The sequence below is a fragment of the Bacillus rossius genome, chromosome 1 (assembly GCF_032445375.1).
Source record: "Bacillus rossius redtenbacheri isolate Brsri chromosome 1, Brsri_v3, whole genome shotgun sequence".
In the NCBI taxonomy this organism is placed as follows: domain Eukaryota; kingdom Metazoa; phylum Arthropoda; class Insecta; order Phasmatodea; family Bacillidae; genus Bacillus; species Bacillus rossius.
In genome coordinates, this window is record NC_086330.1 from 240,271,579 (window position 1) to 240,298,466 (window position 26,888).

Consider the following 26,888-nt stretch of genomic DNA (forward strand, 5'->3'; position numbering starts at 1 on the left):
CAAAATTAGTGTCATAAATATCTGTAACTTGTCATTAAAGTTTAATCAATTGAAAGTAATAAAAATATAAGCATTTTACTTAATTCAATTTACACTTGCAAAAAAAAAACATACATACAATAAACCTACATGGAAAGTAAAGTCTATTTCAATATCCTGTAGTCTGAAATATGATTACTCATGTCATCAAATGTAGAGCTGCACTGAAGAAGCCGATTTTGTCAATATTTAGTTGAAACGGCATTTCTGCAACTTCCGATACGCTTGTTAATTTTCGGCCGATATTACTAAAAAACGAAAGACACTGTCATAACCTAAAAAACCACGAGTACCTTTTTCACTTTTCGTAGTAGTACTGCATTCTTTCGGATCGCATTATTTCTTAGCAACATGTGCCAACCGTACATATCAAAATTTAAAATACCTTTTTTTCCAATAATGTTCTTTAATTTTAATATGTCATAAATAAATACATTACCATCACAAAAAATATACATCTTGGTTGTTACGGTAACTATAGTGCAAATGTGGTAGCTATCATGCTTCTGTAGTAATTATGCGAGTTTTACTGTATTTTCTTTCCGTAAATAGTATAACACCGTCACAATGCTTTCCGGCCAAATAACATGCTGCTGTTGAAGCTCGAAATTTTCGAGCCTAACAATTTTTTTGAGCCGAGCTCCAGCTTGAGGTAAGTATTCGGCTCGAGCTCGATTTTCGAGTACTAGCAGACCTCAAAATTTTTTTTTTGGACTCTAAGCAGTTTGAATCCTTTAAAATTAATCGGGGCGAGTTCGTGTATTCATGGAACCCAACCGAAATCAAAAATTTCAGGTACCCGCACACCCCTAGAAGTAAGGTATCATTTCTCTGACACATTCAAGATGCAGGTTCCAATCACTCATCCGTTCAGCCTTGATGAAATCTTTAATAAGGGTACTTATACATACATACATACATACATACATATTTTTATCTGTACAACATTACCATCCTGAAGGGGTAGGGCCTAAATGTATACGTACTTCACGAGGAAGGGGAGGGGGGGGGGGGGGAGGTTACAAAGGGTGGAGGTTGCTTAACGTAGGAAATTGGATTCAAGTACCATGATACCATTGGATATGTTGTAATATGAAACATATACAGCAAAAACCAGTTTTTTTTTTGCCATAATTTGCCAATTTGGGATATTTCGCATATTTTTGAAATCCTGTATCTCTGGAAGTATGAAGTCAAAAAAGATTTTGAATAGTGAAAATGGTAGGAAATTTAACGCTCTACAAAATAGAATAGAATAGTCTAAGTCGTATGAGGCAAAAAAAAAAGTTATAGGCAAAAAACTGAAAAAAGTGCCAAAAAATTAGGGGTTTTCGGCCCCTCAAAAGTTTCCACAAGGATTTTTTGTTAGATAAATTGGGTGGGGCACTACTGTACCATACCAAACCACCACCCCAAGTTTCATTAACTCAGCATTTAATCAAAGGACCCACCCTTTTTGAACCTATAACTACTGAACTATTAACTTCACTCAGCAGTTTAACTTTTTTTTGTCTCTAACTTCTCATTTCAGTAAATATAATGTGTACGGATTAGCGCCAAAAAAAATTGTACAAATCTGAAATAACTTTCATTATATGCTCTTTTACGTCCTCTTTTCATAACCGCCTGCGGAGATAAGAAATTCCAATTACTTTTGGAGATATCGAATTTTTAAATTTTAATTATTGTAAAAATTGTTTTATAAAAATCTGAAATAACTTTTATTATATGCTCTTTTACGTCCTCTTTTCATTACAGCCTGCGGAGATAAGAAATTCCAATTACTTTTGGAGATATCTAATTTTTAAATTTTAATCACTATACCTGCAGATTCACACTCCTATGACCATTGTTTTTTGTTTAAGAGTATCAATTTTTTTTTTTTTGATAATGTTGTCACGTGATAGTTCGTGATAGGCCAAATGTCTTCTTCGGTATTCAGTGTTACGATCAGATAGGTCCCGCTTACATGTGGGACACTTGTCACTGTTGTCCTCTCTTCCCGGTTCTGCACCCCTGTGCATCCTTTGTGTCTCTTGGGTATGGGAGATTAACTCCATTACCCCTTCCCTTACTTCTGGGGAACTCATCAATTGAGATTCCCCCATCCGAGGCTCTGCTTTATTATCTGCAACAATGAGTGGGTAAACATGCCAGGGTTGTTAGCCCTGACATGCACGCAATCCTACCGGTAATGCCGCCTTCAACTTAGGTGAGTTTTTAACGTTTCAAATTTTTATGCTTTAAAAAATTACGTTCGTTCCTACTGTTAATCCTTTGTTCCGGTTTGTTAGGTCAGCTACATTATAAATACTTTAAAACTAAACAACCATTAAAATTAATTTTATTATTTTTAATGTCCGTTCAGTTTCAAAGTATTTATAATGTAGCTGACCTGACCTAATCTACCTTTGTCCCATTTTGTTAGTTCAGGTCAGTTACATCATAAATACTTAAAACTATACAACAAGTAAAATAAATTGATATTATTTTTAATTTCCGTTTAATTTGAAGTATTTATAATGTAACTAACCTTACCTAACGGAATATTTCTGTTATTTAGGCATTCACGCGCACACGGCAAAATATAAAATGGCGACGGTTGAATTATTACATAGGTCTTGTATTGCAAAATAAGAACGGCGATATCTCCAAAAGTAATTGGAATTTCTTATCTCCGCAGGCGGTTATGAAAAGAGGACGTAAAAGAGCATATAATGAAAGTTATTTCAGATTTGTACGATTTTTTTTTGGTGCTAATCCGTACACTACATATTTACCCTCATTTCTTTAGCACAGCATTTCTTCTCTCTTGCTGCATTTTATTGCAATTTTTTTTCTCCTACATGCACCCACATAAACATGGGCAATTTGTGCTGCTTGCCGCAAGGAATTTGAGATTTTAACTGCTTGAACTCCTTCATTTATCACTGCGTCATACCCTTGTCCTAAGGCACCATTCGCTAGTCTAGTTTCTTTCACATAAATATAATTTGTTGGTTTAATTCTGCAGTAAAGCCTCCAGTCTTTGACGTTACAAATCAAAGCTAGAGTCCCGTTATAGCGAGGTGTCACAGTTCCGGGTTTGATCCTCGCTATAAACGAATAGGACAGATTTTGGCCCCCAAAGATAAAAATTAAAAAATTAACCGAAAATAGCATAAAAATTGTGTTTATACCTGTATAATTTGAAAATAACAGGTTATAAAAAAAAATATTTTTTTTTCTGTGAGCAGATGAGTGAATTCTCTTTAAAACTATACCCCACAAGTACAGATGCGATCACCGATTGCGTCAAAATAACCAGAAAACCCTACCACGCCATGTAAGAATAGCATCTCAGCCTGTAATCGATTACTCGACTCGGCCTGCGGCCGACGCAGCATTGTCCGGCTATCGATTAGTCTGCCGCTGCAGCATTGTTCCGCAATTGATAACTCGGCCACTGCAGCATTGTTTCGCGATTGATCACTCGGCCGCTGCAGCGACGCGCGTACGCCTCAAATATTTGCTGGAAAACTATACTTTTTCAATTAATGAAATCTGTAAACCTTTTTAGAAAATAAATTTGGGATTGAATTCAAACCATTACCACCTACTTCCCGGACAGATACCTCAACAACTGAAAGAAACAAAAGTTACAAGAAAACTGTCCTAGCGATTCGGAAATAAAATATTAAATCCATTGTAAAAATGATATAGAATGTTTTTTTGAATCAAGAAGTACTCGTGAATTTGTAAAAATTTGGTAGTACTCGCGAATTTCTGTATGTATTCAAAATTATACACGAATGTTTCGGATCCATCACAGAAAAAAAATCGGATTTATATTTAAAAATGCGGCAGCGGTTGCTTCTGCGACGTAGTGGTGCGCACGAAGCTCATCCAGGCTGGTAGCAGCGGCGACGGCATGACGTCATATGGCTTACAACATTTCCTCCCTTCATGCGACCTCAACACAACACCCATCTCCGCTCCCCCTCTTTTAGACACAGCGTGTGACAAAAGCCAGGCTGTATACTCCATTCCCGGTAAAATGAATATTTTTAAGGCTCACGCGACTGCCATTTACAGTCAGTAAATACTGTAAAAGTTACTATGATACACTTTATTTATTAGTCACACAGCAGTACATATTTATGCTGGTAAATCACTGAATCTTTTAAATTTCTTGAAAGGAGATATTTAGCAGGGCCGTAAAAATATTTATTTTACCGCAAATGAACTATACTCACCCTTCCTTTCTTCTCACATTTCCAGCGCGTGACGCATAACAACGGATATTAACTTATACAGCTGATAGGAGGAAACACATAGAAATGCAAGGACGGAAATTCTTACAGCTTAACAACCATGCGTGTATTCATTTTGAGTGGGCAGTGTTAAGCTACGATATTTTATTAATTTGATTGTTGTGAAAATATACCTTAATGCGCATGAACTCATGGTTTTAAAATAGTGCATTTAATTAATTTAAAATGGGATACCTATTATGTAGCAGTTTTGAACAGCCTTTTCGATTTATTTTTATCTTATATACATTTGTTACTAGGGCTGCGCGAATCCTCCATTTTCAGTTCGATTTGATTCCGAATCCCTACCAACTATTTGAAATTCAATTTCATTTTCGAATATTTTATTTCATTTTTAAGTTTTATTATCATAATAATTTGCATTAAGTTTATATACTCATATTACTGAAGGATAAATAGTTTCACAAACAAAAGAGTTGACAATATTATTTTATTACATACAATTCCCAGTTAGCAGTTGTAGAAATAATAATTAACTTGAATGTAAGAACTTCTGTAAATTATATTTGTTACTTTCATATACAACATTTACAGATTTAAATAGGCTACACTGCTACAGTTTACATACGAAATAAAACACTTTGACATAAGATTTATGCTGAGCTGTATATAAATACATTGAAACAAATGATTATACAAAAATAAGAACTACGTAGACCTACATGTTAAAGCTATTTATTCCTTTCACAAAAAGCTAAAAATAAAGGCCTTTTTTTTTTAGATGTCTGCGAGCCTAAGAATATTACTTTGAGACGAGATCGAGCGTGCCTACTTCAAAGTTCTCGAGCTTCGAGTGAGCTCGAGCTCGAGCTTTTGCGGTAGAGTTACGGGAAATTATTTTTACCATAAACTTAGTATAATATTTGAAAAAAGTATTAAAATGAAGTGGGCTTATTAATTTTGGGTAACTATTTACAGAATGCATTTACGTTTTGCACTGCTAAGAAAAAAAAAACATTTTTGCCATAGAATCTTACCTGTTTCCACTGGTTCATTAGTAACTGATATCCAACTAACATAAGCACAGTTTACAAGTATATGTTTGTGTAAATGTAACATATCTTTGGAATAATTTCATCCTTGTCAATTTTTCTGGAGTCCTTACTGAGCTTCAACAAACTTAGCAGCAAAAATCATGTTGTTTGAAAAGTACATTCACATTGTTTCACCATTTCCACTTTTCAGCAAAAAGTTCTGAGAGAGATTGTCATAGAGTATTAAATTCTGTTCTTTAATCTATCATGCAGAAAAATAATTTGTTTTGCACATTCAGGAGTTAAATTAGCTCTACTATTGGAGATGGTGTTTCCAGCAGAAGAGAAGCATCTCTCGCTGGCAATCTGTGTGGCTGGAATGCTTTAGTAAAATTTGCTTAACCTCAAAATTAGTGTCAAATATCTGTAAATCGTCATTAAAGTTTAATCAATTGAAAGTAATAAAAATAGAAGCAATTTACTTAATTCAATTTACACTTGCAAAAAAAAAAAAACATACGCACAATAAACCTGCATGGAAATTAAAGTCTTTTTCAATATTCTGTAGTTCGAAATATGTTTACTCATGTCATCAAATGTAGAGCTGTACTGAAGAAGCCGATTTTGCCAATATTTAGTTGTATCGGCATTTCTGCTGGCTTCCGATACGCTTGTTAATTTTTGGCCGATATTACTGAAAAACGAAAGAGACTGTCTTAACCAAAAAATCCACGAGTACCTTTTTCACTTTTCATAGTAGTATTGCATTCTTTCAGATCGCATTATGTCTTAGCAACATGTGCCAACCGTATATATCAAAATTTAACATCCTTTTATTTCAATAATGTTCTTTAATTTTAATATGTCATAAATAAATACATTACCATCAAGGTAAATATATATCTCGGTTGTTACGGTAACTATAGTGCAAATGTGGCAGCTATCATGCTTCTGTAATAATTATGGTATCTACAAAGAATCTTTAATTTTTTTATGGTAATTTTCTAAAGATAACTATTGGGTTTGTACTGTAGTTATGGTACATCATCCATATTTCTTCGTAAGTTGTTGTTCATTAGTCTTTACTTAATATTTACGTGCGCTATTACTATTTGAGACAGGAACTTTTAGGAAAAATTTTTAAACGGGACTTTACATCACACATTTAATGGCGTATATGATGAGATCCCGGACAATTTAAACGCTTTATACGGAAAAACCTACCATGCGGGACCTCGTAAGCGAGTTTTACTGGTTTTTTTTCTCCGTAAATAGTAAAACACTGTCACAATACTTTCCGGCCAAATAATATGCTGCTGTTGAAGCTCGAAATTTTGACCATCACATTTTTTCGAGCCGAGCTTGAGCTTGAGGTAAGTACTCAGCTCGAGCTCGATTTTCCAGTACTCGCAGACTTTTTTTTTTTTTTATTCGAAGCATTTCGAATCCATTAAAATTAATCGGCGCGAGTTCGGGTATTCATGAAACTGAACCAAAATCAAAAATTTTGGGTACCCGCACACCCCTATTCGTTACCCAAGAAATTTGGAAATTTATTCAAGAGTATTGGCAATTTTACTCAAGAATTTTGGCAGGTGCTATTCAATAAATTCCCTGCTCTCTATTAATGGTGGGAAATAATAGATTTTGTCTATTCTCTAAATAGTAAGAAATGCGTACAAGTAAATGTATATCCAAAGGCTTGGTTTATTCGAGTCGAGTATACCTTGGCCTTTGAAGCCAGCCAGTGATGCTGTGACTGTGAAGTCGTGCGCACGCACTGAGTTTGGGCATTTGGATCATAGCCGGCTTATCTTGTAGCGACGTAGTCAGAAACGAAACAAAGGAACTGTGCACTGTTTGTAACCTAGCGGTTGATTACACACGCACATATCCCCAGCACGTTCAGCATTTATTATACTAAGTTCACAGGAATACAATTATATTAATAACCAGATAACTAACGGAAGTTTGATAAAAGAATTATGTTCTCCGCTTTAGCACAGAACATTGTTTGATATTCAGTTACAGTAAGTACGTCCAATGTGTCTCACATTTTTCATTTTGCGATAAATTGAAGGTTGTGATTTACAACATGTAAACACAGCAATTACAGAAATTACGAACATTATAATTTAACAAAACAGTACAACAGCAACACACTTCACTGCTAGTGTAAAGGGGGGGGGGGGGGGGGGGGGGGGGGGTTTGGTAGTTTTAACTATTAAACATACAGAAACTGGATGATTAATGTTTGCATATTGTATTATTTTATATTTTATAAAAAGTATAAAGCCTGGTACAGTAGAGTGCAAAGTATAAGGGAAGACTGCGAGGCATTTTACTTCTTAAAGAAGTGTGTAATCAATGCATTTTTTTTTTTTTTTTTACCGTAGCTAGCAACGACCCATTTCTTAACATGCGTTAAGCTTGTCCAGACCTCAGCTTCTGTCTCACTATGCAACATTCCATTTGTTATAACTTCAATAGCCTCGAGGCCTCTCTTGTAGGTTTCGGTACCGCGTCCTCTTCTTCCTCCCCCTCTTCGTCGTCAGTTGACTCTTTATGCCCTTTGATAATCTCGTCGTCTTCCAAAGCTCCCCATGCTGGCATGTCATCGTCGACGGCAAGGTAGTCCTCATACGTGACACCCGGTGCAATTTGGCCCACAATTCCTTGTCGATGGGAAGTACAGGTGAAGCAAGAATGTAATTACAAGAGGTGCCAGGTTAGGGTGCTAATGGCATTCCAAGCTGTGTCGAGGATGCATCGTCGCCGCGCTCTGCGGTGACATTGTTGCCCAGTTCAACTACGACGTTGCCGCTGTCGGCAGGCAGAGAGCCAAGGTCGTCCGGGTTGTCGTCAATCTTTGTTGAGATCTGTCCTGGTTTGTCGGAAACAGTTGGCGATGTGTTCCGACTTGACAGCATTCCAACTGGTGCAAATGGTTCGGATAGCCCTCAGCACATCCCACTTCCTCTGAGGCTGGTTGAAATATATACGAATAACCATATCGTGGACCAGCATGTCACGAAACCTTTTTTTAACCAACTGTATGATGCCCTGGTCCATGGGCTGCAGGACACTGGTGGTGTTTGGCGGCAGGAACACGAGTTCTGTGTTGCGTAGTTCGACTGCAGGATGTGCCGGGCAGTTGTCAACAAACAGAACCACCTTCCTGTTGCGGGTGCCCACACGTGCATCAAATGCCTTCAGCCACTTTGTGAAAAGGTCGCCAGTCATCCAGGCCTTTTTATTATGTTCGTACCGGCACTGCACGATATTACCCTTAAAGCCTGGGGGTTTCGCCAACTTTCCTACCACGAGTGGCGTCAGTTTATCAGTGCCATCCATGTTGGCACAAAGTAGCACAGTGAGACTCTCTTTGCTGTGCTTTCCCCCCTTGCACGAATCTCCTTTGATCGCAAGGGTGCGATCCGGCAACAAGTTATGGTACAGCCCAGTCTCGTCCGCGTTGTACACGTCTCGTGGTGAATACCGCTTCAAGATTTTGTGCAGTGTCGGTAGCCACTGCTCAACAGCGCAGCCCGGGACTGCAGCACTCTCCCCCACAATCTTGTGCCACGTGATACCATTGCGCTTCTTGAAGCGGTCCAGCCACCCAGTAGAGCACTTAAAATCATCAACATTCATCTTCGCAGCGAATAAGTTGGCCTTCTCCATGATCATTGGTCCCGTGATCGGCACATTTTGCCCTCGCGATTGGTTGAACCAGGCAAGCAAAGCTTTCTCTAAGTCTTCATGGTCGGCACTTCGTAACTTTTTGAGTTTAATGTTCTGACCTCTCTTTTCCACTGCTGCCACAATCTCTTCCTTTTTTTTCAAAATCGTCGATAAGCTCGACAACGCAATATCGTATTCCCGCACTATATCTGCCTTAAACCCTTTACCTTCTTTTATCTTCATAATTATTTCGTACTTGGTAGTGTGCCGGAAATTAGGAATATCAACACGTTTTTTAAAAATTGTAATTATAATTTTAAATTATTTTTTTTTGAAATTTTATTTTATTTCATAATTTAATGATTTACACTTTGTTAGGCTGGTGTACTCTACGTAGTTAAACTTTGTGCAAGTGGACCAAGACACCTTTTCTCAAGGATCAATCTGAGCTTTTGCTAGTCTAATGTAGTTGTTAGCAGCCCGGTTGAAATTTCTCCTGCCTGCAGTCACGTCCGGGGTTTGTAATACTATTTCCCTGCATGACCAAAACTGCATACAGCAGCTCTGGACGAGTCGTTACCATTTCTCGGAGATGAGCTGACCATAGTCTTTCCCATCACACATACGTCTTAGGTTCACTCCTTGAAAGTCACGGCTAGGAGGCTTGTTCCCAGCCTGGTAGTGTTTTATGCCGCCCCCCCCCCCCCCCCTTACTCCACCTACAGCCCCCCTTGATTCTAAGAATTTAGCCCAAGATCATTGCCCTGGCGTGAACCCCGCCAAGGCAGTGGCCTACTCCAAGGACATTCTCCCTTGCCGTTAGTTCCCCTTTACGCCGCTAGAGAGCTGCTCTGCGGCGCCATATGCCCCTATGCTTTCAAATCGCGACCCGTAGAAGTCGATATTTGTTTGCTTTCTGTGCCTGCTGGTAGAGAGAGCGGCAGTCGCTCTTCGGCGCAAACTGAAGTCGTGCTTACGACCACTTCAGGCACCTTCGGATATGTTCGGTCCAAAGCCGAACCTTCCCCCTCTTTTCTCTAGGGCCTACCGCCCGTTTTAATTAGGAGTTCTGTCCACCACGGCGGCACTTAGTACTCAGAGGCTTTTAGTGGCAACGGCGAAATCGTGTGAATAAGATATGTAGTCAGCTGTCTTAAGGGATGTGATCCTAGCTAAATTTCTGTAGTAGCCAGTCAGTAGAAACAATTAGTACAAGTCATGTCTTAGTTTATATTTTATTAATTTTTTTTTATTTTAAATGATTATTACTGTTGCGTCATCCGCGCAATTCTCGGTCCGCGCCTTTCTGATGTCGGCGCGAGACATCTCCTGAGCCCTGGAGCTACACCCTGTTTGGTGAGTTACTTCGATCTTTTTCCTCCCCGAATTCCCGGTTGTTGGCCTTTTTGCGCAGACTGTGTTTGACTGTCTGGAAGCAGGTCTAATTCGTTTGGAATTTGGCTTGTGTTTCAGACAGGGTCCAACATTTGGGCGCCGAAATTGCACTCATCATGTTGTCCAGGACCTCCAGCTTCATTTCTCTCTAAGAAGAGCTTCCTCCCGGCCAGATGTCCAACTTCAAGCCCCAGGTGATATTGAACATATAACTTCCCCCTAGCGGCAACGAAACAAATTATTACATGCAAACCAGCGAACAGTGACTTAATAACTTAATCCATGAGAATATGTAAAATAATCAGTGAAAGAATCTAATATGGTGGAATATTTCAATTTTTTTGTTCTGTGATGATGTTTAATTAATATAATGTAAATTGTTTTACATAATTTCGGGCTGGCCCTCCTTTTGTTACTTGCTAATATCTTTTATTGTGAAATCGAAACAATGCCAAAACAAAAGATTTAATTTACCTATTTAAATAAACCAGGGATACCTATAGACCAAGCTACTTATGTAGTGTTTATTTATTTATTTATTATATACCTTATTCTATTTAACGATCCACTAGCTCCCAAGTTGCTTGTGTGCAAGGAGTATAAAATTGTCTTGTTCACCACCTCGTGCCCCCTCTGGTAATACTTGTATTTTTTTATAATTTTGCCCAGCTGTTTCCTAGGCTTTTTTTATTAAATTAAAATAATATAATTTTAGGGCACGAGGGGCATATCAGTAGCGAGATCCAAGGTCTTCCTTTTGCTACCCATGTCGTAAAATTACGGCAGGAACAAATCTAAGTCCAAAAAACTGTCTTAAGTCGTTAGTTGCACAAAATCATGAACTTAAAATCGTATTAAAATTAAGTTTGTCAATAACATGAAAACACTATAACATCAAAATCTAAAACGGCAAATAAATCAATGCAGAAATCAAATCTGTATAAAACTAAAACAGTTTAAAGCACAATGACCGAACGACGACGGAAAGGCTGAACACGGACTACTGGTGACTGGGAAAGAAAGAAAGGGATTCTATTTTTAAAGCCACCCACTTGGGTGGTGACTGCAAGGCTGAAAAAGACGTGTCAATGGCCGGATGTCTAGCGGCAAGCGAGAGGGGTGGAGATAAGGCAGACACATAACAAAAGCGAGCTTCACACAATCATGCCGTAAATCCCTCAAAAAGACCTCGTTATAGCCGTGCTCTCGCTATTACCGTGCTCGCTACAACGGGATTCTAGTGTAATAGTCTTCGGTTTATTATTACCAGTGGTAAAAATCTTACGTAAAAAAACACGGCATTTATTATTTTATATCTCAACACGTGTCGCATACTCATATCCACTGCGGAGGTTCGTATATACATAAACAGTACTCAAAAATTGTATAAGTAACATAGTTTATAGGCACGGCATGTAGTTTTTCAACTAAGCTATGAACAGCGCGAAAAAATAAATGGCATACAGCACTAAAAATTGGCACTAGTGATGCAGTTCTTAGGCATGATAAGCAGTTTTTCAACGAAGCCCTTTTTAATTTTAGGCACGGCATGTTTTTCAACTAAGCTATGAACAGCGCTAAAAAATAAATGGCATACATCACTCAAAAATGGCATTAGTAATGAAGATCTTAGGCATGATAAGCAGTTTTTCAACTAAGCCCTTTTTAACTTTCTAGACAAACAAATAATTCATGATGGTTTTTAAAAATTAACGAGTTTCTCACATTACCCAGGCTTTAATAAAATTTGCGGCTAATTCAAGGTTTCCTGATTTAACGGTCAGGTGGCATCCTGAAGCGTGACCTAACCTTTATTTCATGCAATGTATTTGTACCAAATGCAGTTAACTCTACACTGATGATGTTAGAAAGGAAAAATTTAGAGGGCAACTTCAGTTTGCTTGTTAGTGAACAACTTTGAAGGTTTTCAAACATCAATATAATTTTTCAAAATGTGCAGATTTTTAAGAAAAATAGTTGTTTGTCAAATCAAACAGTGAATACGTCTAAAAAAATACATGTTAAAAAAAAAAAGACCTCCTTACAAACTCTGACTATACTAAGAATTCTTTGATGACATCATTAACATATATTTATAAAAATAAGCTATAGAATTTAACTATGAATAGAGTAATTATTAACTTTTTAATATTTTCATAGCCATTCTAAATTTAGAGAAATAGAATCATCCATTAGCAACTGCAAATGGGGTCCTTACAGGCTGTGATCGCTAACAAGTCACACTCCAGGGTTTCTACAAACATCCAGTGAAAACATTTCTGGACTTTTTCAGAACCTTTTAAATTAAATTGCATACAAGTAGTTTTTTTTTACACCAACAGCTATTTTTAAATCCACATATACAACCAAAATCAAACATAAGCAAGTGTAATACAAAATTTTCTACATTTTACAGGAACGTAATGATTTTTAAGTTAGAAAGCTCAAACATTTTCAGAGATAATGTCCACATTTCCCTAAAACTGAAGCGAGGTTTAAAAAAAAAAAGCTGGAAACTTAAGTTTTGTGACTTCCAGGACTATAACTGTTTATTTAGGGACATTTTCATGACTTCCAGCACTATTAATGCTTATATAGGGACATTTTTATGTCTGCCAGCACGATTACTGCTTATTTAGGGACATTTCTGTGACTGTCACGCCCTGTAGCCACCCTGCACTCATGTGGGAAGGGTCGTGAGTTTGATCCCGACACGTGGCATGACTCAAGAGTTCTGAGTCCAATATGAAGAACCGTGCAACCAACAGCCTCTCAAGTCTGCACCAGCTCACTGACCTTGAAATGTGTGTATGAGAGAGCAGTGGAGGCCATGCTCTGATCTCTGGTGGGGACAAGGCAGCTCATGCTCGGCTGAGGGGACCCTTGGCTTGAGCCAGGCCTCGGGAAGTGGCCGCTCAGCCGCAGGGACTTCCTCACGGCCTGCACACATCGCTTGAATTAGGCCACGCTGAATCATGCTAGGCATGTGCATTACAACACCTCACACATCTATGACAACACGCCAAAACTATAATAAACAAAATAAAAAACCTTATTTTTGTCATTTCCATAAAAAATATATACTTATTTTCTTCTTCAAAAAATAACAAAACTACTTCATAACAAATAAGCAGGAAGACACATTCACAATTCTTATCCAATTATTTTTAGTTTAAATAATAATAAAAAAATAGAACCATTCATATTAAAATGGTCACAGGAATGCAGAACTGTCAGGAACATTAAATACTAAATATTGGTGGGATGGAAGAGTGTAATAGGTGCATTAATTACATGAAAGTATGCTCACGTAGCTATACATAAAGTGGACGTTAACTTTACTGAAGGGTATGAAGAGTGTGGAATCACAACACGTGGTTTTTAGCCTTTTTTTAAAACTGAACTTTAAATATCACAACTTTTGTTAGGACTCACATCAATTAATTGTACAAAGTTGGATGGGATAAAGGACCACAACGAGTGGGGAAGGGTGTAGGGGTGGTGAGAGTGTCATGGAACAGCTTCGTATGTTCTGTTTTCAGTCTCTGCTTTGTTATTGAGCAATGTATTCAAAATGTCAGGTTGTGATAGCAAGTGGAATTCCTTTTGCATCCACTTAACATTCTGTCGACAAAATGCCATTCCCAATAAAATATTTACACTTGGGTTCAAAGTTCATATGACAAGTTCTGCATTGTGAATGACCCCCAAGCCAACTGGACCAGAAAAAGTGGCATCAGTGAAAACTCCAACCGAGCAGTCCCAACTGTTTTGCACAGAGATCCTGAAAATGCATTCCTACAATATTTTGATAGCAGGTTAACTGCCTTAAGAACTATTAAAACAATATTGGTTGACTGTAAAGTCGGTATACGGACAATAGTTTAACGTGACAACGTAATAACAAAACATTGATGAAATGATTGCATACGTTTATGAATAAAATTGAATAATTTTTATTGAATTTTCACTATTTTGTATGGATTCAAAGGAGTGAAATGAAATCTACAATTTAATTGATAAATTTACTTTTTCATTAATTCAAATATGTTTATTACTTTAACGAAGAGATTATTTTAACTATAACTTTTATACATGTTTGCTATTTAACTTCAAGATCGTCGAGAATGTTTTACGCTTTTTCGCAATTACACATTTAACGACAAAGTTTGTTAGTCGTGAAATTATTTAGAATTTAATAAAAATGCCGTTGCAGTTAATAAAATAAGTATTAGTAAGTTAAAGAAAGTATTTCGGCTTTAATCTCCAACCCAGACGCTCGTGGTGCGCTGGGGCCGAGATTAAAATACGTCCAGAATATTTTAAGTTTTTGTCTTCCAGTGCTCAAAATGATATGCAATTGTGGCCCCTGGCACAACATTTTATTTATAATTCATTAATAATAACTCCCCTCGCAATAAATAAAGGAAAATATGTATTAACGAGTGCCTGGTTGCAGCGGATGCAGGTAGATTGCGCGATTCGTTCGGTTCGCGTCCGTCACCGTAGATGACAGCACCGTAGGGGAATAATATTATTTCGTTTTTATAATACGATTTTATAACAAATACGCATCCCAAATACACCAAACTTATTTAGGTGTTCAATATTTTTTAAGACATTGTGCAAAAGATCCCTGGTGTAATTTGAATTATTATGTGGAACTGTAAAACACCATTGTTCGTACAATAACATATTTGAAAAGTCAACATTACTTTTAAATAACCGTACCGATTGTGCTGAAAATGGGTGGACAATCGTTAAATTACATAATATTAATAATTCAAATGACGAAAACATGATTGAAAAGTCAAATCGATGGTTGTTCCAATCGAGTGAAAGAGAGATGCGGCGCAAGCGTGCAATGAGCGTAACGGAACACATTGTAGTGGGACAATGTGCGTTACGGGACACTTTTTCGTGCGTGTAGCCCATGTTCGATTTATTAGACGTCACGTCAAAAACTGTGCAATATCCAATCAAATGGCCAATGTGCCAACTAAAACTGATAACCAAGTAACTGATTACACAAGAACAGAGTGAAATAGAATTTGAAACTCATATAATAATGTATCAAGACCTTCCGAATGTTTGCTCCTTAATGTTTTTTCTTTTTTCATGAATGAAAACACACAGAAAATTTTCTTTCTGTTTAACACAAGAGACTAGTAAATGTGTTTCAAAATGGTAAAACCTAATGTGAGACTTGGTAGCATTTGTATGACACCATCCTTATTTATATGCCCTTACCTATCCAGGCTGAATTCTATTTACTGTTCTGTTTGGTTCACTTAAATATGACATAATTTTAATGTGAATAATAAGTTTGAGCTTTACAATTATTTGTGGGCATCATAAATTACCTCAGCTAAACAATTTTCTGGCGAAGTTCTACTACAGGGTGTTGGTAATATGTAGTACACATCTTTATAAAAAAAAACTACCAAACATAATATAAACCACATTAAGTAGAAAAAGAAGAAAAATCATCAAACTACCAGTTGTCTACTTTTAAGACATTAGTCATTTGGTATATTTATTCTAATCTCTTCAACATGGTCAAAATAGGCATTTTGTCACTGTTGTATTACAAAACCTTCTAACTGAATATCTCCTAACTACCCATGTGTGAAAACTAAACTTTGCTACACATTTTCTAACAATGAAAGTAATAGGGTCACAGCTTAGTCTAAAGTGCAGAAAGCACAAAGAGACAGCCAATGTTTATATCACATCATCTTGTGTCAACAGCAGCTAGGGAGAGAAAAGCCAGAAGCTTTCATGGCTAGTTTACCTGGCATCTAATAGAATGCGCCAGTGGCAAATCATGGTAGACATGCATTTAGTAAACAGCAGTGTTGGGAATTACGTTACCAGTAATTTGCTGTAATATTTTTCAACTCTAGTTGTATATAAACACTGTCAACAGTTTATGGTCCAAAATAAGATTTGAAAAAGGATCCTTTTTTTTTATTGTAAATGCAAATAATTGAGGTGAATTTTTTTTAAACTTTATACTTCCCAAAGCACACACTTCACAATTATTCATGACAAAACACTACTTTACCTATATAAAAAAATTAGATTACTGCTGCGGACACATTTTAGCGACCCCATAGCTTAACGACATACTGTGGTCCTAAGTGCATCAGTTTAAGTATTATACTTATGGCACTTGAAGCGAACAGAAGGTATGTACGAATCAGAAGTGTTTTTCCAGCTTTGCTGGAATGGAGAGGAAGCACCTATGGAGACTTTAAACTTGTCGCAGTTAAGTTTTCTTCGTTATGTCTTCCGCTACGAATTCCTGATGTGATGAATTAGTTATAAGCAATTTTTAAGGTCCTAATTGCTCTGGTTTTAAGTTTGAGATGTTTCTGAGCTAAATATTTTAATGAGGAAGGAACAAGAACACAGTTACAATAACTCCTACAGCCGTTTCACAGTTTCAGTACAGAGCAAATGCCGCACATGTTGCCAGGCTGATACTGTCTGACAATGTTCTGGAGCTGCGCTCCACATCCTTTAGCATTTAGCATTTGAAAGTTTTAGTACGTAGAGAACAGTGTTAGTAAAATCACTCAACTAACCTTTCTGATTCGTTCTGGATCTTCTTTAGGCCGCCACGTCTTCCCCTTGCGAGAGCTGGATGTCAAAGGAGTTGGGTTGCCGGACATTAGCTTTGGCTGCTTGCGAGAGCTGGGCGTGGTTGGAGTTGGAGTGGCGCCCCTCTTGCGCTTGCCAGTGCTGTCTTTACTGGCACTCCTCGCACCGAACCTCGACTCCACAGCACTTTCTTGGTCGCGCAGTTTCTTCTGCACAAGTGAAAACTGATAAATTACTTTTACACAGTTTTCCAGCACTTAACAAAACATATTTCAATCTACTGAAGTGTTCTGCAAAATAGAATGTAGTCATCTGTATCAATAATAAATTATACAAAAAAATAAAGAAGTACTTACTTAACCATTTCAATATAAAACAAATGTAGCTTTAATTTGATAAATAAGTGTCTAAGCCCTCACAATGCATCTCTAAAATAATGAAATATTAGTTGTGTCATCCAGCAATATCACTGCTATAATTCAGCTGGATGTTAATGTATTACAGTGAATTGCAGTTTCAATTTGCTTCATGTTTGTAACAATCCCAAACTACATTAAATGATATAATAAATTTAATTAATCAAAAAATTGGATAAAACGTTTTTAACACCTATATATATATATAAATTTATTTAGCTTCCATCATGTCGACAGCAAGGTCATATAGACAGAAACATACAACAACAACAACAACAACAACAACAACCAGGGATACTGGAGAAGTTAACTGACAATGGACTATTGAAAGGAAAGCCACAGAATCTGCTAGAATTTTGAAAAAACCATAAAATTTTTTATAAACTTTCTAAATCAATTTATAGTAATTTTAATTTCTAGAGGTCAGATAGATTCCTGCCACTTTGCATAACAGTCAAAGGCTTGTCAATATAGCAAATACAACACTGCTTATTTTCACATGTATTGTTAACAATGACAATAGCATCTTCAATTACACTGTTTGAAGCACCAAATTGCAACATTTCGGTGTTAACAGGAAATATTGTTGAATTTGTCAAATGAGCTGTAAATTCAGATGGCGGAAGGCCTGCTTCTTTCTCCATTTTCAGTAACTCTAGATCCATTTTATATGTTTCTTGTTTTGCTGTTTCGAATTTCTGTACCAGTAATAACGTTTGCAGTTTAATTTTTTTTGTTCTTAACAATTCATATTCCTTCTTTGCAGAGTTTATGTTTCTTTTCTTTGTGTTGTCACCTGTGCTTGTAGATAGTGTTTGATGAGTACCGCTCAAATTGTCAGATGCATTTGAACACATTGGTTCAGCAACACCATCTGCATTATTTACAATAACTTCTCCAGTCTGATTTCCTAAATCCTCGTGGTATGTGAATGTAATTGCAGCAATGTCAGTCCCAGAAGATTCAGGAGCCATTATTCCTTCAAAAACAGGTGATTCTTTTCCAATAATGTCCATGATAATATGATCTGCCTCGTCATAAATACATTTCTTCCCACCTGCACTTCCCGTCTTTGTTCTGTTATCTTTTTTCTCCTGGGCATGAAAAAGATTTAGGTTTTAGTAATTGAATTATAATATACATCCTATATCACTAAGGCGTGTTCCATTACTAGCAAAGGCAGATACAAAAGCTCAAATTTTAATTTTTTTTAATTTTTATTTCTTAAACCATATTAATTAGACTACTGAGGCTAAATATGAAGTGCTACTTGTTGCAAACACATGAAGGTAATTGTTAAGTCTACCTACTCATCGAATATTGGCTAAACTATTGATAATATAAGCAAGATTTATCAAAGAAAAATGGCTCTTTTGTTACGAAAATGAGTCGCCTGTAAAAACGTGCATGTGGCACATGTTAATTTTTTTCCCGATTTTCGTAGATTTTCTGTTCCACAATCAAAACAAGCTAAATGTTACATATAATTTGTACACAGAGACTAACCTAACATCACATCACCAAACATAACCTAACTTAACCCAACCTAACATAGGTTTATTTACATTAGATTATGTATGCTTACATTAGGTTTGTTAAGGTTTGGTTACTTTTGGTTAGGTTACATTATGTGACGTTGGGTTGGTTTAGGTTATTTTAGGTTAGTATCTGTGTACGAATTACAAGTCCATACATTTATTTTGCTTGTGGGACTTAGAAAATCTCTGAAAATCGAAAAAATAAACATTATTTGTAACATGCTCTTTTTGTCTCTCGCAACAACTTTTGGTAACAAGAGAAGCAATTTCATTAATACACCTTGCTTCTATTATCAATAGTTTAGCCGAAATATGATGAGTAACTATACCTAAAAAATATTCACATGAATAACATGCCTCTGTGTCCATACCTAACCTATTAATAATCTGGTACACATACAATTTGTACTTACAATCGTTCTCTTGCGCCAGTTTTGCCATGTAGTATCCCTAAGATACTTCCAATCCCTTGTAATGGCTCCATGGCTTTCGCTTTTTCAGTTACGCGTTTCCATGTGTCCATTTTCTGTTCATGTGTCAAACTGCATGAAAATCTTCCAAACAACACCTCCTTTTCCTCACAAATGAGGTTTAAAATACTTATCTTATCCACACTGTTGATTGTACTGTATGTGTGAAGGTTATATATGTTGCATAAATATTTTACTGCTTACTTTGTTGTGGTACAAATCGATTGTTCTTGAAACGCAAAGGTATGGCAGGGTTCGATTATCGCATGCACCACTTGAAAGCCAACTAATGTTTTGACATACACGTGGCCGCGGGCAATTGTTTTTGGCCACATCACTCAAAAAAAATTTGACCTACAATTAATTGTCACATACGGTCGTGTTTATGAGACAGTTGTTTTTAATTGTAGCTATTTAAAATTCTTTGCCTGTCAACCTCTTTTTATATGAAACGTGCACTTGTAATTACAAATTGACATATTTGTAAATTTTGACATAATTGTCGCATATGTCACGCCTGTCGAGTTTTATGAAATAGGGTCCTGGTCGTTGCTTTGGGCGTGGTTCCTGGAAAAGATGGAGGAGGGGGGTCTGCTGGCTCGTGAGAAAAGACTTAGGCCAGACACTGATACATCCTCGACAGCCCTGGAACATTAGAATGGGGCATGACTAGAGCTGCTAACCTCAGCCGAGCTCTGGGAAGTGGACTGCCTTGGGAGGATGTGAGAAACGCGCTACTGGTCATAAAGTCGGACACGGTAACTGGTCGTGTTCATGGCCCGAGGCGGGAAGAAAAATGAGGGCTAATACTAGCCTAGGCTAAATCCTACCACGGTATTAGTTGAAGCATTGGGAAAATGTTGTGGGACTCTAGTAGGAAAGATCTGATCAGGATGAACGATGGGCTAACAAAGTTCATGTTAAAGAATTTAGGTGAAAAATAAATTTGTGCTGGACAATCTGTAGTTCAAATTTCCTCAACAAATAAAAGCACATACTGACAGCTTACTAAATAAATACACATACAAAATAATGCATAAATTTTTTAATGGCAGGAAAAACTCCCTTTAATTTGAATACTTGGTAGTAAACCCATTCAAGTTCAATAAAAAATAATGGTTCTTTATGCACACTCCATAATATATGGTAAGAGATGTCTTTAATATAAGCTACACGGTGCAATAATTGATATTTGTCTCTAAATTTTCTGTGATACACCACTTGTTTTTGGTTTACATGCACACACCACCTGGATGATCCAAAGTTCTTAATTGGTGGCAGTATGAAGTAGCTTTTAGATGTCATTAGATGTTACAAAAAGAAGACCAATCCGGAGTAAAATTTTTTTGAATCTAAAGGTTAGTACATTACTTCCTTTTAGTGATCTGTCTTCCTAGAACTAATAATAACTTTGCACTTGTAAACTACAGTGTTGCCACTAAAAAAATTATTTCTCACCATCAAACATACAAATAAGATTATATACAAATAAGGTTTTACTACTCACATATGGATTTTTACAACTATTCTGCAATTTAGCAAACAATTTTACAGAATTCATTTCTTGACCATGACTACATTCCATTACCATTCCAGTGATATTTGCCCGCCTGCCTGCCTTCAGGCGTAGGGATGTGGCACCCGGCACCGAGTGCCCAGTGCCTGTGACACTGCAGCCAGCCGGCCGAGGGACTCCGGGACAAGGAGTCTCCCTCTGCCGAGTGCCAGCCGTCTCTTGGAGCTCAGACGAGCATGTGCAGGTATAGCGCACCCTTCTGTCCTTGAGGGGAGAAACTACTTGATGGTCAACAGCACAGGATGCAGAAAGCAACAGGAAACCACTGCATTAATGATCCTAGCTGATATCCCCAACACAATCATCATGGCTGGGTTCTAGCCTAGACATCCATGATGATTACAAACCTTCATAGAGGATAGCACATTCAGAAGATGAATTCCTAGAAATTTCCTCAATGTCCTGTCAGGTGGGTGAACACACAGATTCTGAATTAACCTACTCACAATTCGGAAAACGCAAAGTGCATTTTCTACTCTGCTGCAGCACCAATAACCAATTTAATAAAATTACGTGAGCAGAAAGCATACAAGAAATTAGTTAAAACTATGTTTCACATACTCACCCTAGCCTGCTTTTCGTGTTCTTTGTTCTCTTCACGTTCTTTCCACTGGTTTTTGATCACTTCAGATAGTACCTGACCATCTAACATGAAGGGGGCCTTGTGTTTCTTTTCGTATACTTTCAAGTAATCTAGCAAGTTCTTCTCAATCTTTGGCAAATCCTGAAAAATATATTACTGGTAAGACAAATTATTGGCAAATCCTGAAAAATATATTACCTATAAGACAAATTGTTACACACCTTAAATACAAAATTTCATAACATCATAACAAAATTTAACATATCTTGAACATACAACATGGCTGTTTATGCTAGTTGTCAGAAATGTCAGGAATGGACCACAAAATGAATACATGAGCATACATGAGAATAAGCCAATATCTGCTTATGTGTAATGTTGCTGATATTACATGCATAGACAACACAGAAAATTATGTGGAATAAATTCAGGGAAAATAAAAAGCTCAGACAAACACAATAGGCTGACAATGATGACAGTTACAAGAACAGTAAATACAGAAAAACTCCAGACCACAAAGCACACCACAAAAGAACCCAGTGATGAAACTAAACAAATGCTCTGAAAAAACCACAGCATGGATGAAAACAGCATTTAATTTTGCACTCAAATTAAAATTCAAAACAGTTAAGCCTGCAGCACAGCAAAGACGGTGGAATTTTGCATATTAACGGACATGCCGATAAGTCTTGAGTTACAAAAACCAATAAATTACACATGTTTATGTCAGGGCTGGAAAAACAGTAAGTTTTTTTTGTAAAAAAAAAAATCATACAACCTGTGTTATTGTTTCAACCAACTCTTATTATTACTTAAGTTATTTCGGTTCTCAGCATGTTCAAATGAAAGCCATACCATCATCCCCTTTCTGCCACTAATATTGAACTAAAAAAGTTATGTCAAAGAACTGAAGTCCAGCAAATCTGCAAATCTCACTGGGACTTAACCACAGAAAGGATATTTACCCAAAGAAGGATTCTCCATAGAAGATGGATTTACAGTACAGTCGGGGATTTCCCACAGAATAGGAATTTTTTTTAATAATAAATCTATTTATTTCCTATTTTTTTTACACTTTGTAGACAATTCACCAATTAGTTTTATTTTACAGGAGTATTTAGCTGGGTATAACTTATTAAGATAATTTAAATGATAAGATCATGATTAACATATATTTTGTTCCTGTAAATAACAAGAACATCAATGAGCTAACTTTTGTTGATATTAAAGAGTGGACTCATACCTTCCATAAAAAAATAATATAAGATATTCTACATAAAAGGACATTAATAATTTTTTTTATAAAACCACTTAGTTTAAACCAGCTAACCCTGGTTTATGTGTGTCAGACAATCTGCAAAGTACATATATATGATAAGTATTCCATTGTTTATTGGAAGGTGAGTCAGGTCACGGAAAGTGTACAAGACAGGTCTAATTCTGAAACAAAATTTTTTTTATAACTGAATTTTTAAAACACTATTAATAATAGAATAGAGGGACAGTTTGCGGATATATATAAAAAATAGTATCAAATAAAGCAACATTTTAAATTAACAAAATGGTAATTTTTCTGTCCCCTACCAATAAGCTGATGGTGGCGAAGGTGGTTTCTGTGCTCCTTAATGAGCATTGAAAAGCTCTGCCAGTTTCTCCAATGCACATGCATCCATTTACAGGGCATCTAATAAACACATATCCGGGGTTGAAATTGTCTGTTGCTGGTTTGATTTTGGTGATCACGCTTTTGATTGCAATATTTTACCTGACAGCTGTCCTTAGTCCGGGTTTGTTTTCCAAGTTCCTTATTTTTTCAAAGAGGTCATGTACATAGGAAATGTCCAAGAATGTTCTACTTGTATTTTTATTGTCCGTAGGATCTTTGGTTTTCATAAGCTGTCTTGTGATGCCAGGTGTAAAAAATACTTATGTAAAACTGTATTTTTATGGCAATAATGTTCCAAACATGGCAGAATGTCACCACTTGTTTCCTACACACATGCACACGAGCACTCAAGCGCACACACATGCACACACACGAGCACTCAAGCGCACACACATGCACACACACACACACATATATAGGCATGCATGCGCACACACACAATCTTGTCTAACATTTCTAGAAATTATGTAAGGAAAAATAACTTTAAAGTTAGATAGTTTGCACATACATACTATACACACAATGCTGATAGTGACTGTGCTTTATGCCAGTCTACCTGACGAGACTTGTAGTGTGACATAGACCCCTGCTTTCCCCAGCTTTGCAGAGTAGCCATGGGATTCATATTTCTCAGTAATGGAGTATATCAGCTGATAATAAGGTCCACGGTAATGGCAACACAGTTTTGTATTGGTTTTTATTGACATGAATATGCTTGTAAGAAATTTGTATGTTTGATCATTTAATCCGGAAATGCCTTTTTACTATGTCACGGTGGCCATTCTACACGAGTTCTAAATTCCTTTTTATTTCCAGGTTTTCCAAGCTCTGAATTTAAAAATTCCAAGTTTTACCTTCCATTAATTAAAAACAAAAATTTAATTAATTTAACAAAGCCAATTTCATTATTGATGTCATACATGTATTGTATTATATACAAAACAACCATAAGAATTTCTCCATGTTTATCTCTTAGGAAGGTTTCTTGTCATTATACATACTCAGATAAGATATTCCAAGAAGACAATAGTAAAACCAGCAACTTTAAGAGTAAATTGTTAAGTATATTTTGGAACATACTTACTTTTACATTTTAAATGAGCTCCATTTGTATCAAAAATTATTTTTAAGTATCCAAATATTTCTCACAGTTCAGGGAGTTTACATTTCACATTATAATTTTTTATAATATTTCAGTCACTCAATTCGAAGGAACAGAATCTTCAGATATAAAAGTAAAAGATAGAATAAATGAAAGAAAAAAATTGAAGTTGACTTCCCCTGGCGGCTAGTGATGAGCACCATCAAATAAAAACTACTGACTAAATTGATAGTACGAAACTATCATTATTTAACCTTAACATTAAAAATCAATCAATTAAATTTAGTCTTCATTTATACCCTCATCCCCGGCCACTCTGTGAGTTGTGTTTGTTGGTGTTTGGTATTGAATAAACAAGTTCATCATTAGCTTTGAGCTACATTTTCATGGTTATACTTTTTGATGATGCTATCTAATAAATCTATTTATCATGGCAGGAAATTTTTTAAAATAAAATTGTTAGTTAAACAAAGTATATAAAAAAAAATTGATAACATTCACCTTCGTCAAAAAGTTCACATTTATGGTTAGAGAATCATAGTTTTCAAAGCTGCTAACTTAGGCAGCTAGGCTAGCACAAAGATTTCTTTACTGGAGGGGGAAAAAAAAAGGCCCCCCCCCCCCCCCCAACTTCTTGGCATGTTTTAAAATCATTATCTAAATAAAAGGGCATTGTGATACTTTAAGTAGCTTACCAGTACTTGAACCATTTTAACAAGTAGTTAGGTTAGGTATGTAAATATTGAATAAAATCATGAAAATGTTTCTTAGGTAGCCACATCAAAAATACTGTGTGAACGGTTGGGTAGATTAGCTACATTTTAAGTAGGTAATACCTAACTCAATTTCAAATGATTGTGCAGTATATTTTACAGCAGCTAACCTAACAAACTAATCACAGTGTTTTTAAATGTTGCTAACCATATGCACAATTTTGTAACCTGTTTCAAGAGGCTGGAGTGCTCACACGGTTGACACTACAGAACCACAATATGAATCACTTAACATGTTATCCCGATTTAACTCGAGTTATATAAAGTGGTAATTTTATGATAACCCGAGTATACTCATGACACAATTCACTTTGTTGTCCTTCGTTATGTATCCTGAATATTTCCGCCGTGTTTCTTCGCTCTTGTAGTTTACTTTTTTCCGTGTAGATTGCAGCACATATTGACTACCTGTGTACACTTCAAGCTTTGTAACAGAGATGGCAGCTCTGTGCGCTTGCCGACACGCAAGATGATAAGCGTGTTCATGAAACGTTCGTAACTTACACCTGTTTGTTTACAAATATTTAGTTTATTATTTCCTTGACAGGGTACAGTATCTATTTAGATTTCATTACCTTACCGTGCACAGAGCAGTGATCAGAGACAATAGCAATGGTACTGTTTTCTCGTGAGTTTTGCTACACTCAAGTAGACAATTTCTTTCGTTTTCGTATGCGTATTTCATAAATAATTGTATGAATATATAAACTGAATATTTTATTTTTATTTTGAGTGAGTTTTGCCGTGGATATTGCCATACTTTTGCGATGTTTTCTTTTGTATTTGGGTACTAATGTAAAATGTAATTTGTGAATTTCTTTCAGTGATTTTTATTTTGTTTTTAAATGGAAACAGATGAGTTAGTAGATATTGAAGGATCGGATTTAGAAGATGCTGTTGCAGAAAGTGGAAGTGATACGGTGTACACAAGTTCTGACACTGGTTCTGACAGTTCATATTCGGAAAGTGACAATGTTCTTCAGTCTGCACGTCAGTGGCACAAAATCAACACTGTTCCTGCATCACCGGCACCCCCAAACTATGCATTCCATGGTACTCCTGCAGTGAATTTTATAGTAAGTGAGGATGCTGACATACTTTTGTTTTTCCACCAGTTTTTTGACGATGACCTTGTGCAACTTATTACTGACGAGACAAATAGATATGCTAATCAGTGTCAAATGAACTCACCTGGTAATTCAAATCGGGTGTGGCAACCTGTGCAATGTGATGAAATGCGTGTTTTTTTTTTGCTCTGAAATTTTGCAAAGTATTGTAAAAAAACCCGAACTGACACAGTATTGGTCAAAAAAATCCACTGATTTCGACTCCATTTTTTCTACAATGTATGTCTTCAAGAAGGTTTTTACAGAAAAAACAATATTTACATTTTCCCAACAATGAAGACTACAATCCAGAAAATCACCCCAGTCCTAAGCTGAATAAAATTTGGCCTGTTTACGACTTTCTGGTTGAAAAGTTTCGTAACCTGTGTACGCCTTGTCAGCACATCACAATAGACGAAAGCCTGATTCTATATAAAGGCCGTTTGGGATGGGTTCAGTACAATCCTTTGAAATGAGCCAGGTATGGTATAAAAACGTACCTTCTGTGTGAATAGTTGCGTAAAGGGGAAATAACCGGGTACCAGCGTAGAAAGGTGTGTGTAATGAAATAGAAAGACAAAAAAGATATCTGCTTGATTTCAACTATACATAACACTGAAATGGTGAAGGTCACAAAAAAATGGGAA

At 36.5% G+C, this 26,888-nt stretch overlaps 1 protein-coding gene across 3 annotated transcripts in view; it reads right to left on the bottom strand.

The window, feature by feature from the left end:
* Nucleotides 1-26,888, bottom strand: part of LOC134527406 (protein regulator of cytokinesis 1-like) — a 165,303-nt gene that overhangs the window by 38,009 nt on the left and 100,406 nt on the right. For all 3 annotated transcript variants that reach the window (XM_063360069.1, XM_063360071.1, XM_063360072.1), the window contains exons 10-12: nucleotides 21,577-21,735; nucleotides 16,996-17,220; nucleotides 13,202-13,345 (exon numbers count right to left, since the gene is read on the bottom strand). In XM_063360069.1, coding sequence (XP_063216139.1) covers nucleotides 13,202-13,345; nucleotides 16,996-17,220; nucleotides 21,577-21,735 — 528 coding nt within the window. The remainder of the gene's footprint in view (nucleotides 1-13,201; nucleotides 13,346-16,995; nucleotides 17,221-21,576; nucleotides 21,736-26,888) is intronic.